This window comes from Octopus sinensis, unplaced genomic scaffold (genome assembly GCF_006345805.1).
Source record: "Octopus sinensis unplaced genomic scaffold, ASM634580v1 Contig10588, whole genome shotgun sequence".
NCBI classification, from domain to species: domain Eukaryota; kingdom Metazoa; phylum Mollusca; class Cephalopoda; order Octopoda; family Octopodidae; genus Octopus; species Octopus sinensis.
In genome coordinates, this window is record NW_021832141.1 from 5,001 (window position 1) to 18,043 (window position 13,043).

The following is a 13,043-nucleotide window of genomic DNA, read 5'->3' on the forward strand; positions in this document are numbered from 1 at the left end:
TATATATATATATATATATATATAGAGACACACATGCACACACACACACATGCACACACACACACACACACATGCACACACACACACACACACAGACACACACATGTAAGCTAAAGGTAAGTGTGTGTGTTTCTGCACTCTAGTTAATCGTTGTAGGCTGTGTGTTTTTTTTTTGTATTAACCACTTATCACACGTTCACCCTGTGCCCCCTTGTCTGATCCTGGTGTCTCTCCCTTCCATTTAAAGGGTCACATTGGCATGTCAACGTATGGAATCGTCTGGTTGAAGGAGGAAGGTCTGGTCACCGAAATCATCCGACTTGCTGAGGAGTGTGGCGTGTTCTCCGTGAGAGGGTGAGTACACTATGACGCACAGACAAACCGGTGACGGTAATACCATTGTCAGCATCACGATTTCATCATCATCATCATCATCATCATCGCTTTCATCATACTCCTCATCGTCGCCGTTGTTGTCATCGTAGCTATTATTTGCTGTTATTATCTTCATCATCATCATCATCATCACTGTCATCACATTACTTATTGTCATCATCACCACCATCATCATCGTCATCATCATCAGATCGTTGTCATTTTCGTTACCATCATCAACATCACATCACTGTCATTGTCGTCATCCTCCTCCTCCTCACCCCCTCCCCTCCTCCACTTCTCCCTCCTCCTCCTCATCATCATAATCCTTGTCATCAAATTATTGTCATTTTCATTACCATCATCATCATCGTCACCCTCACCCTCCTCTTCCTCCTCCCCATCCCCTCCTCCTCTTCTCCTCCTCATCATCATCATAATCCTCATCATTATCAAATCATTATCATTTTCATTACCATCATCATCATCATCATCACATCACTGTCATTGTCGTCATCCTCCTCTTCCTCCTCACCCCTCCTCTTCTCCTCCTCTCCCTCCTCCTCTTCATCCTCATCATCCTCATCATTATCAAATCATTATCATTTTCATTACCACCATCATCATCATCATCATCATCATCACATCACTGTCATTGTCATCATCACCATCCTCCTCCTCCTCCTCATCATCATAATCCTTGTCATCAAATCATTGTCATTTTCATTACCATCATCATCATCCCCCTCCTCCCCCTCCCCTCCTCCTCATCATCATCACATCATTGTCATCGTCATCATCATCATCCTCCTCATTATCATCATCATAATTGCTGTGTCACTGTTACTTTCATCATCATCATCATCATCATAACGCTGTTATTGCCATTATCATCATCATCATAATCCTCGTCGTCATATTGCTATTATTGTCATCATTATCATCATCATCATGTCATTTATCATCATCATCATCCTCATCATTATCATAAACCTTAGCCCCCAGATCGAACTCCCTAAGAGGGGTGAGTACACTTTGACGCACAAACTGGGCTGCTCTCCAGTTTGACGGCTCCTGTCAAATTGTCCAGTCCATGCCAGCATGGAAAACAAACTCTTTTACTCTCTTTTACTTATTACTTGTTTCAGTCATTTTGACTGTGGCCATGCTGGAGCACCGCCTTTAGTCGAGCAAATCGACCCCAGGACTTATTCTTTGGAAGCCTAGTACTTATTCTATCGGTTTCTTTTTGCCAAACTGCTAGGTTATGGGGATGTGAACAGAGAATGCATCATCATCATCATCATCGTTTTCCATGCTGCCATGGGTTGGATGGTTCGACTGGGGGTCTGGGAAGCCAGGAGGCTGCACCAGGCTCCAATCTTAATAATCTATATATATAAAGCTCAAGTTGTCTCTGTGTATGGCAGGTTTGGTAGCCTTCAACTAACCGCATGGTTCTTGGTCTCAGGCATTTGTCTTATGAAGAAAGGCTGAAGACGCTCGACCTTTATTCTCTAGAAAAACGACGACGCTGTGGTGATCTCATTCTTGCTCACAACATCATAAGTGGAAAGTATAACCTCTTGAAAGAGCTGTTCTTCACTCCTGCTCCAGAGCGTCAGCTGCAGGGTCATTCCGAAATGCTCTATCTGCGACAATTTCATCTCAATCGAAGGAGAAGGGCTTTCTCCGTCCAGGTTGCGGATCCGTGGAATAAGCTGCCAGACGAGATAGTGAAGCTGCCGATGACCGCTCGGTTCAAAGTCTCTCTTGACCAGAAATGGCCTGAGCTCTTTGCATGAACACCCTCCCTGTACATAACTCCAACATCATAAGCGGAAAGTGTAACCTCTTGAAAGAGCTGTTCTTCACTCCTGCTCCAGAGCGTTGGCTGCGGGGTCACTCCGAAAAGCTCTATCTGCGACGATTTCATCTCAATCGAAGGAGAGGGGCTTTCTCCGTCCGGGTTGCGGATCTGTGGAATAAGCTGCCGGACGAGATAGTGAAGATGCCGATGACCGCTCGGTTCAAAGTCTCTCTTGACCAGAAATGGCCTGAACTCTTTGCATGAACACCCTCTATGTCCCCCTACATGGCCTTGCTTTTGGCTTTTTGAGCCAAAAAATTAACTTTACTATTCTATGTGGTCCTCAGGGAGATCCAGTGTAACACAGAATGTGACATTGCTGGCCCTTTGAAATACAGGTACTGTTCAATTTCGCCAGCTGATTGGACTGGGGCGGGGGGACCTGAAATAAAGCATCTTGCTCAAGGATGGAACACCCCGCCGGAAATCAAACTCACGACCTTACAATTGCGAGCTGAGTACCCTGACCACAAAGCCACTCCCCTTCACCTAATGTTAAAGCCCATGTATAAATATGCTACCTTGTATATAATACCCATCTTAATCTTTGACCCCAAATTTCCTTACAAGTGTTAATATATATCTCTATTAAGTAGATAATCTAGTGTAATCCGGTATATTAGATTTTCATATTTTGTTTAACATAAAATATATTGATATATAATACAAAATTAATGCATAAAATAATATAGCGATATTGTATTACGGTGTTTTTTTTCAAAAATAAAGTGGGAGGGGCAGTACTTTGCAAATTAATATTGAAATTACAAGCACTCCTAATTCTCTAATTTTCATCGTAATTTTAGTGTAAAAAAAGCAGTTTATCATAAGCCAATTAGTATCAGTTTTACATGTGTATGTATATAGCTGTTTGTGTGTGGACGTGTGTACACATTCTTTGTGTGTTTACTTAAGTATGAGTCGCACTTTTTCCGCGTAGATTGAGTCACAAGTGTAACTCATTCACGTAAATTGAGTCAGAAGTGTAACTCATTCATGAATACTCTGTGTGTGTGTGTGTGTGTCTGCAAGCTGTTTACTAATTAGCTTGGATTGTGTAACTTTTACTAAAAAAAAGCAATTGTTTAAGTCTCACTGTTCTAGAAAACTCTTGTAAATTCCAATTTTAATCCTTTTTTTTTGGAATGGTGAAACTTGAAGCATACAAAACTACTGACACTACACTAGTGGGTAAATCATCATCATCATCATCATCGTTTAACATCCGTTTTCCATGCTAGCACGGGTTGGACGGTTCGACCGGGGTCTAGGAAGCCAGGAGGCTGCACCAGGCTCCAGTCTGATCTGGCAGTGTTTCTACAGCTGGATGCTCTTCCTAACGCCAACCACTCCGTGAGTGTAGTGGGTGCTTTTTGCGTACCACGGCACAGGTGCCAGGGGAGGCTGGCAGTACTTGACTCAATAGGTTCCCTCAAGCACAGCAGGTCATGTGCCACCGGCACAGAAGCCTGTCAAGGCGGCGCTGGCATCGGCCATGTTCGGATGGTGCTTTTTACGTGCTGCCGGAACAGGTATCACAACTACAATAGTGGGTAAATATTCAGTTAAAAAAAACTTTTTGATAGATAAATCAAAGGCTGTCATTTATGTTATATTTTTATCAAAATGTGGTTTTCAAGATTTGATTATTGAAAATTTCATGTAGGTGCTTCAATCATATAACTAATCTTTGTTCCCTGCAACATCTTAAATCACTGGCAGGTAGCAAATCTAAAGTCTCTGTTTATATATCTGGAGATATGATGGTTGCCAAATATTTGTTTGCAATGCAACTTTCTACAAATTATAATTTTAGTCCAGCATTAACCAAATCATGTTAATCCTAGAGTTCTTTAATTTTTGTTGGGTGTTGTTGAAGAAATAAGTAGATAAGAAAAGTGGTTTTGATCTTAAATGCAGTCTTTGAGAAAATCTTTTTCTTCCAGGTTAAACTAAGTTAAGTTGAAGGACATGTATATTTGAGTTCTATATTTAAGAGATGAGGAATTATGTACATTGTTTACATTTGACGGATATTTCTCTTCATTTTGTTTGTTGTTAACACAATTGTTTCACCTGATATATCCTCCAGCCTTCATCAGGTGTCTTGGGGGAATTTTAAACCTGAGTTCTCATTCTTAACCATACATGCACACACAAATGCACGCGCTCACACACACATGCACACACACACACACACACACTCACAATGCACACACGCACACACACACACAGGCACACACATACACACCCACACACACGCATACACACAGACACTCACACATACCCATGCATACGTGCACTCACATGCATACACACACATGCACACACACATTCGTGCACACATACACGCACACACACACACTCACACATGCATGAACACACTCATACACACTCACACACACACACATTAATTTTAATTATGAAGCCCTTAATTGCTTCCCCGAATTAATTTTTGTCTTTTTCTGTTTTCCTTTGCAGGACCGCTTTCTACACCCTCGGCCTTCTGGCCTCCACCCGACAGGGGGCCAACATTCTAGCACAGTATGGCTGGGAGTCCACGTGGCGGAACCGTTCCGATAAATGGCCGATCGTGGAGCACCACGAGCCAGTGGTCGAAGACGATGATGATGACGGCGGAGGCGGTGGCAGTGGTGGTCGAAGCAGCAGGGCGGGGACGGGTCTCTCCCCCGAAACTCCTAGTGATCATCAGAACATTAGTCTCTCGAGCGGGGGGACTCGGTCAGACAGTGAGGAGCTGTCGTCGTCGATGGCGACAAACAACCTCCACCTCGGGCTCAGCGGGATGCAGAGCAGTTTCGAGCGGTATGGCTCGTCCGAGGAACGGGATGACCAGCCACAGCAGCAGCCTAAAGAGTCTGCCCCAGGGGCGGTGGCAGGTGGTCGCAGCAGCTATTCGAGGGGTGGCTTTAAGGCATCCGGTGGCCACGGAGGCCTCGGAGTCAGAAGTGGGAGCATGGAAGAAAGGGGAAAAGGAGGAGTTAGTAGTAGTGGAAGTGGCACCAAAGACGATTCGGACATCACGCTCCATCGGGTCGGCAACATCAGTCGCAGCTCGACGCTGCCGCCTCGGTCGAGCGGGTTCGATCGGTCACAAGTGGGCGCAGGTCGTTTCTCTACGAAGAGCAAGTCGATGCATGGCTTTGTGAGGGAACGCGGGTTCCTGTCTCCCATGAACCCGCCGCCCGGCACGGCGGCGCCGGCCGTCGACCGGGACCGCGACAGGTCGCCGACCAAGTCCCTCCACATCATGCTGTTCTCTTCGTCGCAGTCGGAGAGGTCGTCGATTGACAAGGTCGAGGAAGAGAACTCCGACTCGCTGTCCGAATGCCAGGAGACCGACCCGGCCGGCGACGAAGAGGAGGAGGAGGAGGAGGACGAGGATCAGCAGCTGGGTGCCGGTCGGAACGACAACGACGACAACAACAACAACAATAACAACAACAACAACAACCACCACAACAACAACAACAACCACCACAATGACCACAACCACAACAATCTCAACAACAACAACGGCGATGCGAGCGGCAGTAGTGGTGGCGGCGGAGGGGGAAGCATCGGCGGGGGTGGCTGGGGAGGGTGCCGTCCGTTTGAGATTGGTGTCTACCGGACACGCGTGGGCAGCCTCCGCGAGCCACCCCAGAGCACAAGCGACAGCTCGAGGACCAGCAAGAGCCGGGCGGACAGCTTCAACACGGACTCGACAACGAGCGGCGTGAGCTCGTGCGGAGACGACTCAGCAGGCCTCGCCCCCCCGCCGCAACCGTTGACGGCCGGTGGCAGCGGCAGCGGCACCTGCTCCTCCGACCCCATGTGCCGCAGTGGCGGCAGCCCGACGGCGTCCAGCGTCGCCCTCCTCGCCACCACGGACAGCAGCGACTCCTCCTCGGCTGCAGGCCACCACCACCACCACCACCACCACCACCACCACCACCTCCAGCACCAGTCGGCGCTGCCGGACACCGGCGGCAAGGACTACGTGCACCCGTCATCGCAACAGCGCAAGCTGGTCAACCTGTCTCGTGTGCCCAGCATGCGCCGTCACTGCGGCAGCCCGCCTTACGGCATTAAGCCGTGCGTGCAGCTGCAGGGTCTTGAACACGTCGACAACCCGGTCTCCTACACGAGCACCCGAGACGCAGCTGGCCTTGCCACTCTGCGGCTCATCCGACGCCAGCGGACGTCCAGCTCGGACGTCGACTCTGACTACGGCCTCAACAACCTGTACGGAGAGGACGATGCATTTAGCCGCACCTGCAGTATTGGATCGCAGAAAAGCGCAGAGGCCATGAGTTTCCACGAATCGTAAGTACCTCGTTTCTTTGCCCCCTCACACACCTTTCAAAGATATCTTGCTTTCTGTGTGTGTGTGTGTGTGTGTTTGTGTGTGTGTCTGTGTGTGTGTGTTTGTGTGTGTGTCTGTGTGTGTGTGTGTGTGTGTGTGTGTGTTGTGTGTGTCTGTGTGTGTGGTGTTTGTGTGTGTGTGTATGTGTGCATGTGTGTGTGTGTTTGTGCGTTTGTGTGTGTTTGTGTGTGTGTGTTTGTGTGTGTGTGTTTGTGTGTGTGTTTGTGTGTTTGTGTGTTTGTGTGTGTGTTTTTGTGTGTTTGTGTGTGTGTGTGTATGTTGTGTCTGTCTGTGTGTGTATGAGTGTACATACATACACCTGGGATGAGGACTGCTACTTTTTAGTGGCGGTGCCCCAGCATGGCCACATCTCGTGAGCTGAAACCAGATAAAATAAAATAAAATAAAATAAATATATGTGTGTGTGTGTGGTTGTGTGTGATGCATACATATATATGTGTGTGTGTGTGTTTGCATATACTGTATGGACCTGTATACGTATGTATGTGTGTGCATGTGTGCATGCATATGGATATGATGATCATCATCGTGCAACATCCAACTTCCATGCTGGCATGGGTTGGATGGTTTGACGGGAGATGGTCAGAGGGGAGCATGCGCCAGACTTCTGTCTGTTTTGGCAGGGTTTTTACAACTGGATGCCCTTCCTAACACCAACCAGCCTGCAGAGAGGGCTGAGTTCTTTTTATGTGGCACTAGCTCAAGTAAGGTCGGTTTTGGCATGATTTTTACAGCTGGATGACCTTCCAGATGCCAACCACTTTACAGTGTGGACTTGATGCTTTTCATGTGGCAACAGCACTGGCAGGGTCACCAAATATCTTGCAAAACAAAGATCCTTTGAGTGGGGAGAGGGTATTGGAGGAGGTGATCTTGTACCAGATGAAAGAAGCCAGTCTTGTATATCTATATGTATATATATATGTGTGTGTCTGTGTTTGTCCCCGCCAACATCGCTTGACAACCAATGCTGGTGTGTTTACGTCCCCGTAAACTTACCGGTTCTGCAAAAGAGACCAATAGAATAAGTCCTGGGGTCGATTTGATCGACTAAAGGCGGTGCTCCGGCATGGCCGCAGTCAAATGACTGAAACAAGTAAAAGAGACCAATAGAATAAGTACTAGGCTTGCAAAGAATAAGTCCTGGGGTCGATTTGCTCGATCGACTAAAGGCGGTGCTCCAGCATGGCCACAGTCAAATGACTGAAACAAGTAAAAGAGACCAATAGAATAAGTACTAGGCTTGCAAAGAATAAGTCCTGGGGTCGATTTGCTTGATGACTAAAGGCGGTGCTCCAGCATGGCCACAGTCAAATGACTGAAACAAGTAAAAGAGACCAATAGAATAAGTACTAGGCTTGCAAAGAATAAGTCCTGGGGTCGATTTGCTCGATCGACTAAAGGCGGTGCTCCAGCATGGCCACAGTCAAATGACTGAAACAAGTAAAAGAGACCAATAGAATAAGTACTAGGCTTGCAAAGAATAAGTCCTGGGGTCGATTTGCTCGATCGATTAAAGGCGGTGCTCCAGCATGGCCACAGTCAAATGACTGAAACAAGTAAAAGAGACTGATAGAATAAGTACTGGGCTTACAAAGAATAAGTCCTGGGGTCGATTTGCTCGATTGACTAAAGGCGGTGCTCCAGCATGGCCACAGTCAAATGACTGAAACAAGTAAAAGAGACCAATAGAATAAGTACTAGGCTTGCAAAGAATAAGTCCTGGGGTCGATTTGCTCGATCGATTAAAGGCGGTGCTCCAGCATGGCCACAGTCAAATGACTGAAACAAGTAAAAGAGACTGATAGAATAAGTACTAGGCTTACAAAGAATAAGTCCTGGGGTCGATTTGCTCGATCGATTAAAGGCGGTGCTCCAGCATGGCCACAGTCAAATGACTGAAACAAGTAAAAGAGACTGATAGAATAAGTACTAGGCTTACAAAGAATAAGTCCTGGGGTCGATTTGCTCGATTGACTAAAGGCGGTGCTCCAGCATGGCCACAGTCAAATGACTGAAACAAGTAAAAGAGACTGATAGAATAAGTTACTGGGCTTACAAAGAATAAGTCCTGGGGTCGATTTGCTCGATCGATTAAAGGCGGTGCTCCAGCATGGCCACAGTCAAATGACTGAAACAAGTAAAAGAGACTGATAGAATAAGTACTAGGCTACAAAGAATAAGTCCTGGGGTCGATTTGCTCGATCGATTAAAGGCGGTGCTCCAGCATGGCCACAGTCAAATGACTGAAACAAGTAAAAGAGACTGATAGAATAGTACTGGGCTTACAAAGAATAAGTCCTGGGGTCGATTTGCTCGATCGATTAAAGGCGGTGCTCCAGCATGGCCACAGTCAAATGACTGAAACAAGTAAAAGAGGACTGATAGAATAAGTACTAGGCTTACAAAGAATAAGTCCTGGGGTCGATTGCTCGATCGATTAAGGCGGTGCTCCAGCATGGCCACAGTCAAATGACTGAAACAAGTAAAAGAGACTGATAGAATAAGTACTAGGCTTACAAAGAATAAGTCCTGGGGTCGATTTGCTCGATTGACTAAAGGCGGTGCTCCAGCATGGCCACAGTCAAATGACTGAAACAAGTAAAAGAGACTGATAGAATAAGTACTGGGCTTACAAAGAATAAGTCCTGGGGTCGATTTGCTCGATCGATTAAAGGCGGTGCTCCAGCATGGCCACAGTCAAATGACTGAAACAAGTAAAAGAGACTGATAGAATAAGTACTAGGCTTACAAAGAATAAGTCCTGGGGTCGATTTGCTCGATTGACTAAAGGCGGTGCTCCAGCATGGCCACAGTCAAATGACTGAAACAAGTAAAAGAGACTGATAGAATAAGTACTGGGCTTACAAAGAATAAGTCCTGGGGTCGATTTGCTCGATTGACTAAAGGCGGTGCTCCAGCATGGCCACAGTCAAATGACTGAAACAAGTAAAAGAGACTGATAGAATAAGTACTGGGCTTACAAAGAATAAGTCCTGGGGTCGATTTGCTCGATTGACTAAGGCGGTGCTCCAGCATGGCCACAGTCAAATGACTGAAACAAGTAAAAGAGACTGATAGAATAAGTACTGGGCTTACAAAGAATAAGTCCTGGGGTCGATTTGCTCGATCGATAAAGGCGGTGCTCCAGCATGGCCACAGTCAAATGACTGAAACAAGTAAAAGAGACTGATAGAATAAGTACTGGGCTTACAAGAATAAGTCCTGGGGTCGATTTGCTCGATCGATAAAGGCGGTGCTCCAGCATGGCCACAGTCAAATGACTGAAACAAGTAAAAGAGACTGATAGAATAAGTACTAGGCTTACAAAGAATAAGTCCTGGGGTCGATTTGCTCGATTGACTAAAGGCGGTGCTCCAGCATGGCCACAGTCAAATGACTGAAACAAGTAAAAGAGACTGATAGAATAAGTACTAGGCTTACAAAGAATAAGTCCTGGGGTCGATTTGCTCGATTGACTAAAGGCGGTGCTCCAGCATGGCCACAGTCAAATGACTGAAACAAGTAAAAGAGTATGTGTTGCTTGTGTATGTGATTATGCAAGCATGTGTGTGTCTCTGGTGCAGTGTGTGTATGCACCTGGCTGAATGCACCTGAGTGCATGTGTTTGTTTCACTTCCCTTTTGTTATTATTATTATTATTATTATTTTTAAAATTCATTTTATAGTTTTTCTTTTTATTATTGTTGCATCTATTGTTGCTGTTGTTGTTGTTGTCGTCCTCTGTTTTCTTGGCAAAGTGTCAGGTGACTTTGAGCTTCCTTTGAGCTTTACTGCCCCAGAGTGTCAGACAAAATGCCTTGTGTTATTACATCCTTCCTGAGGCGCAGGAGTGGCTATGTGGTAAGTAGCTTGCTAACCAACCACATGGTTGCGGGTTCAGTCCCACTGCGTGGCATCTTGGGCAAGTGTCTTCTGCTATAGCCCCGGGCCGACCAATGCCTTGTGAGTGGATTTGGTAGACAGAAACTGAAAGAAGCCTGTCGTATATATCTATATATGTATATATATATGTGTGTGTTTGTGTGTCTGTGTTTGTCCCCCTAGCATTGCTTGACAACCGATGCTGGTGTGTTTACGTCCCTGTCACTTAGCGGTTCGGCAAAAGAGACCGATAGAATAAGTACTGGGCTTGCAAAGAATAAGTCCCGGGGTCGATTTGCTCGACTAAAGGCGGTGCTCCAGCATGGCCGCAGTCAAATGACTGAAACAAGTAAAAGAGTAAAAAAGAGAGTAAAGAGTATATAGTCAAAGGGCTGGCTTCCCGGTCCATTGCAGGATTACTGATTTTTGCTGGCCGAGTGGACTGGGCCAACATTCCGTGTTTTGCTTAAGAATACAACGGGTTGCCCGTCCAGGGATTGAAACCACAGTTTTGTGATTTGAGTCCAACTTCCTTACCACTGAGCTTCACAAATTGCTTGGCAGCATTTCTTCTGGTGTTATTATGTTCTGTGTTCAAATGTTGCCAAGGTGGACTTTGCCTTTCACTCTTTTGGCGTCCCTAAAATAAATACCAGTTGAGGCCTGAGCATGATCTAATTCCCCCACCCAAAAATTTCGGGCCTTCTGTTCATAGTAGAAGGGATTTATTATTATTATTATTATTATTATTATTGAGTGAGAGAGCAGTTCATGCTATCAAAGTGACACTGGGGTAAAATATACGAAGCCCAATATACCCATCATGACTACCCGTCTGATAAGGGTACACCAGGCACATGCATCACAACCATATGTGCGCGACATGGTGATCTTATATCATGATAAACAGTGCATGACCTTGCAGGTGGGGCCCAGTTAGAATTTTCTTCAGTCCAGTAGCCCATCCCGCTCAAAAGGTCCCTGAATAAGGGTTGTTTAAGGATGTTGAAAGAACCACCCATTTTCCAGAGGTGAATTATTCAAACCCCAAAGAATCCCTCTCAACACATGGCTATGATGCTCCCCCACTACTTCTGCTCGTGATCAGAGATGCACATATCGTCAGCCACTAAGGGACATGCTCAACTGGTTAAAGTCAAACAACTGACAAGCAAATCTGTGGTATTGAGCAGATTATTTGCTGTAGCCCATCTTTTATACCAAGACAGAACAATGTACATGATAACACTTCCAATCAGTTAAGATCAGAAGCCATGAGAGCCACTGCCTGGTACTGCATCAGGGCATTATTTTCTTCTTCTTCTTCTTCTTCTTCTTCACATTCTTCTTCTTCTTCTTCTTCTTCTTCTTCTTCACATTCTTCTTCTTCTTCTTCTTCTTCTTCTTCCTCTTCTCCTTCCCTTCTTCCTCCTCTTCTTCTTCCTCTTCTTCCACTTCCTCCTCTTCTTCTTCCTCTTCTTCTTCCTCTTCTTCTTCCTCTTCTTCTTCCTCTTCTTCCACTTCCTCCTCTTCTTCTTCCTCTTCTTCTTCCTCTTCTCCTCCTCCTTCTCCTCTTCTTCTTCCTCTTCTTCCTCCTCCTTCTCTACTTCTGCCACTTTCTCTTCTTCTTCATCTTCTTCCTCCTCCTTCTCCTCTTCTTCTTCTTCATCTACTTCCTCTTCTTCCACTTCCTCTTCTTCTTCCACTTCTACTTCTTCCTCCTCCTCCTCCTCCTTCTTCTTCTTCTTCCTCTTGTCTCAAACAAAAACAGACACACCGGTAGCCGCAAGTGCATTACACTTGCACGCATGCATTATCACACACTTTCTCGATCTGTTGCTACACCTGCAGACGTCTGTCCGTTTGCATAACATTGCAAAAATTCTGTTGCACCGCCCCCCACAACCCCCACTCCTTCAACAACAGCAACGACCCCCCCCCCTCCTCCGCCCTCATTGAGTTACCCCCCGGTACCTATGCTTCCGTCGCACTGCATTAGTTTGCATGCTGCATGCTGGTAATTGCATATCTCTGACTTATCACACACACACACACACACATGCATGCACACACGTGCATGCATCTCTTGTTGCTTGTAATAAGAATGGGTCCGAATGGGATCTTTTCCATTTGAAGGCCAGATTTCAACACAATTTCTAGTTAAACTAAACACTTTAAAACTTCGTATACTGGTAGAATGTGTCAAAAGAAAACATTTTTTGGATCTTTTCCATTTGAAGGCCAGATTTCAACACAATTTCTAGTTAAACTAAACACTTTAAAACTTCGTATACTGGTAGAATGTGTCAAAAGAAAACATTTTTTGGATCTTTTCCATTTGAAGGCCAGATTTCAACACAATTTCTAGTTAACTAAACACTTTAAAACTTCGTATACTGGTAGAATGTGTCAAAAGAAAACATTATTTTCACTTGGCTTTTTTGAGAAATTTGTAATTCATATACCGAAAGTGTGTATTACGGAAAGCGTGTGTATAAAATTATAGAATTATTTTGTATCGTA

General features: G+C 45.5%; 1 protein-coding gene across 1 annotated transcript in view; it reads left to right on the top strand.

The window, feature by feature from the left end:
- Window positions 1-13,043, top strand: part of LOC115228463 (rapamycin-insensitive companion of mTOR) — a 56,063-nt gene that overhangs the window by 4,994 nt on the left and 38,026 nt on the right. The window contains exons 5-6 of the mRNA XM_029799042.2: window positions 248-354; window positions 4,727-6,574. Coding sequence (XP_029654902.2) covers window positions 260-354; window positions 4,727-6,574 — 1,943 coding nt within the window. The 5' untranslated portion in view covers window positions 248-259. The remainder of the gene's footprint in view (window positions 1-247; window positions 355-4,726; window positions 6,575-13,043) is intronic.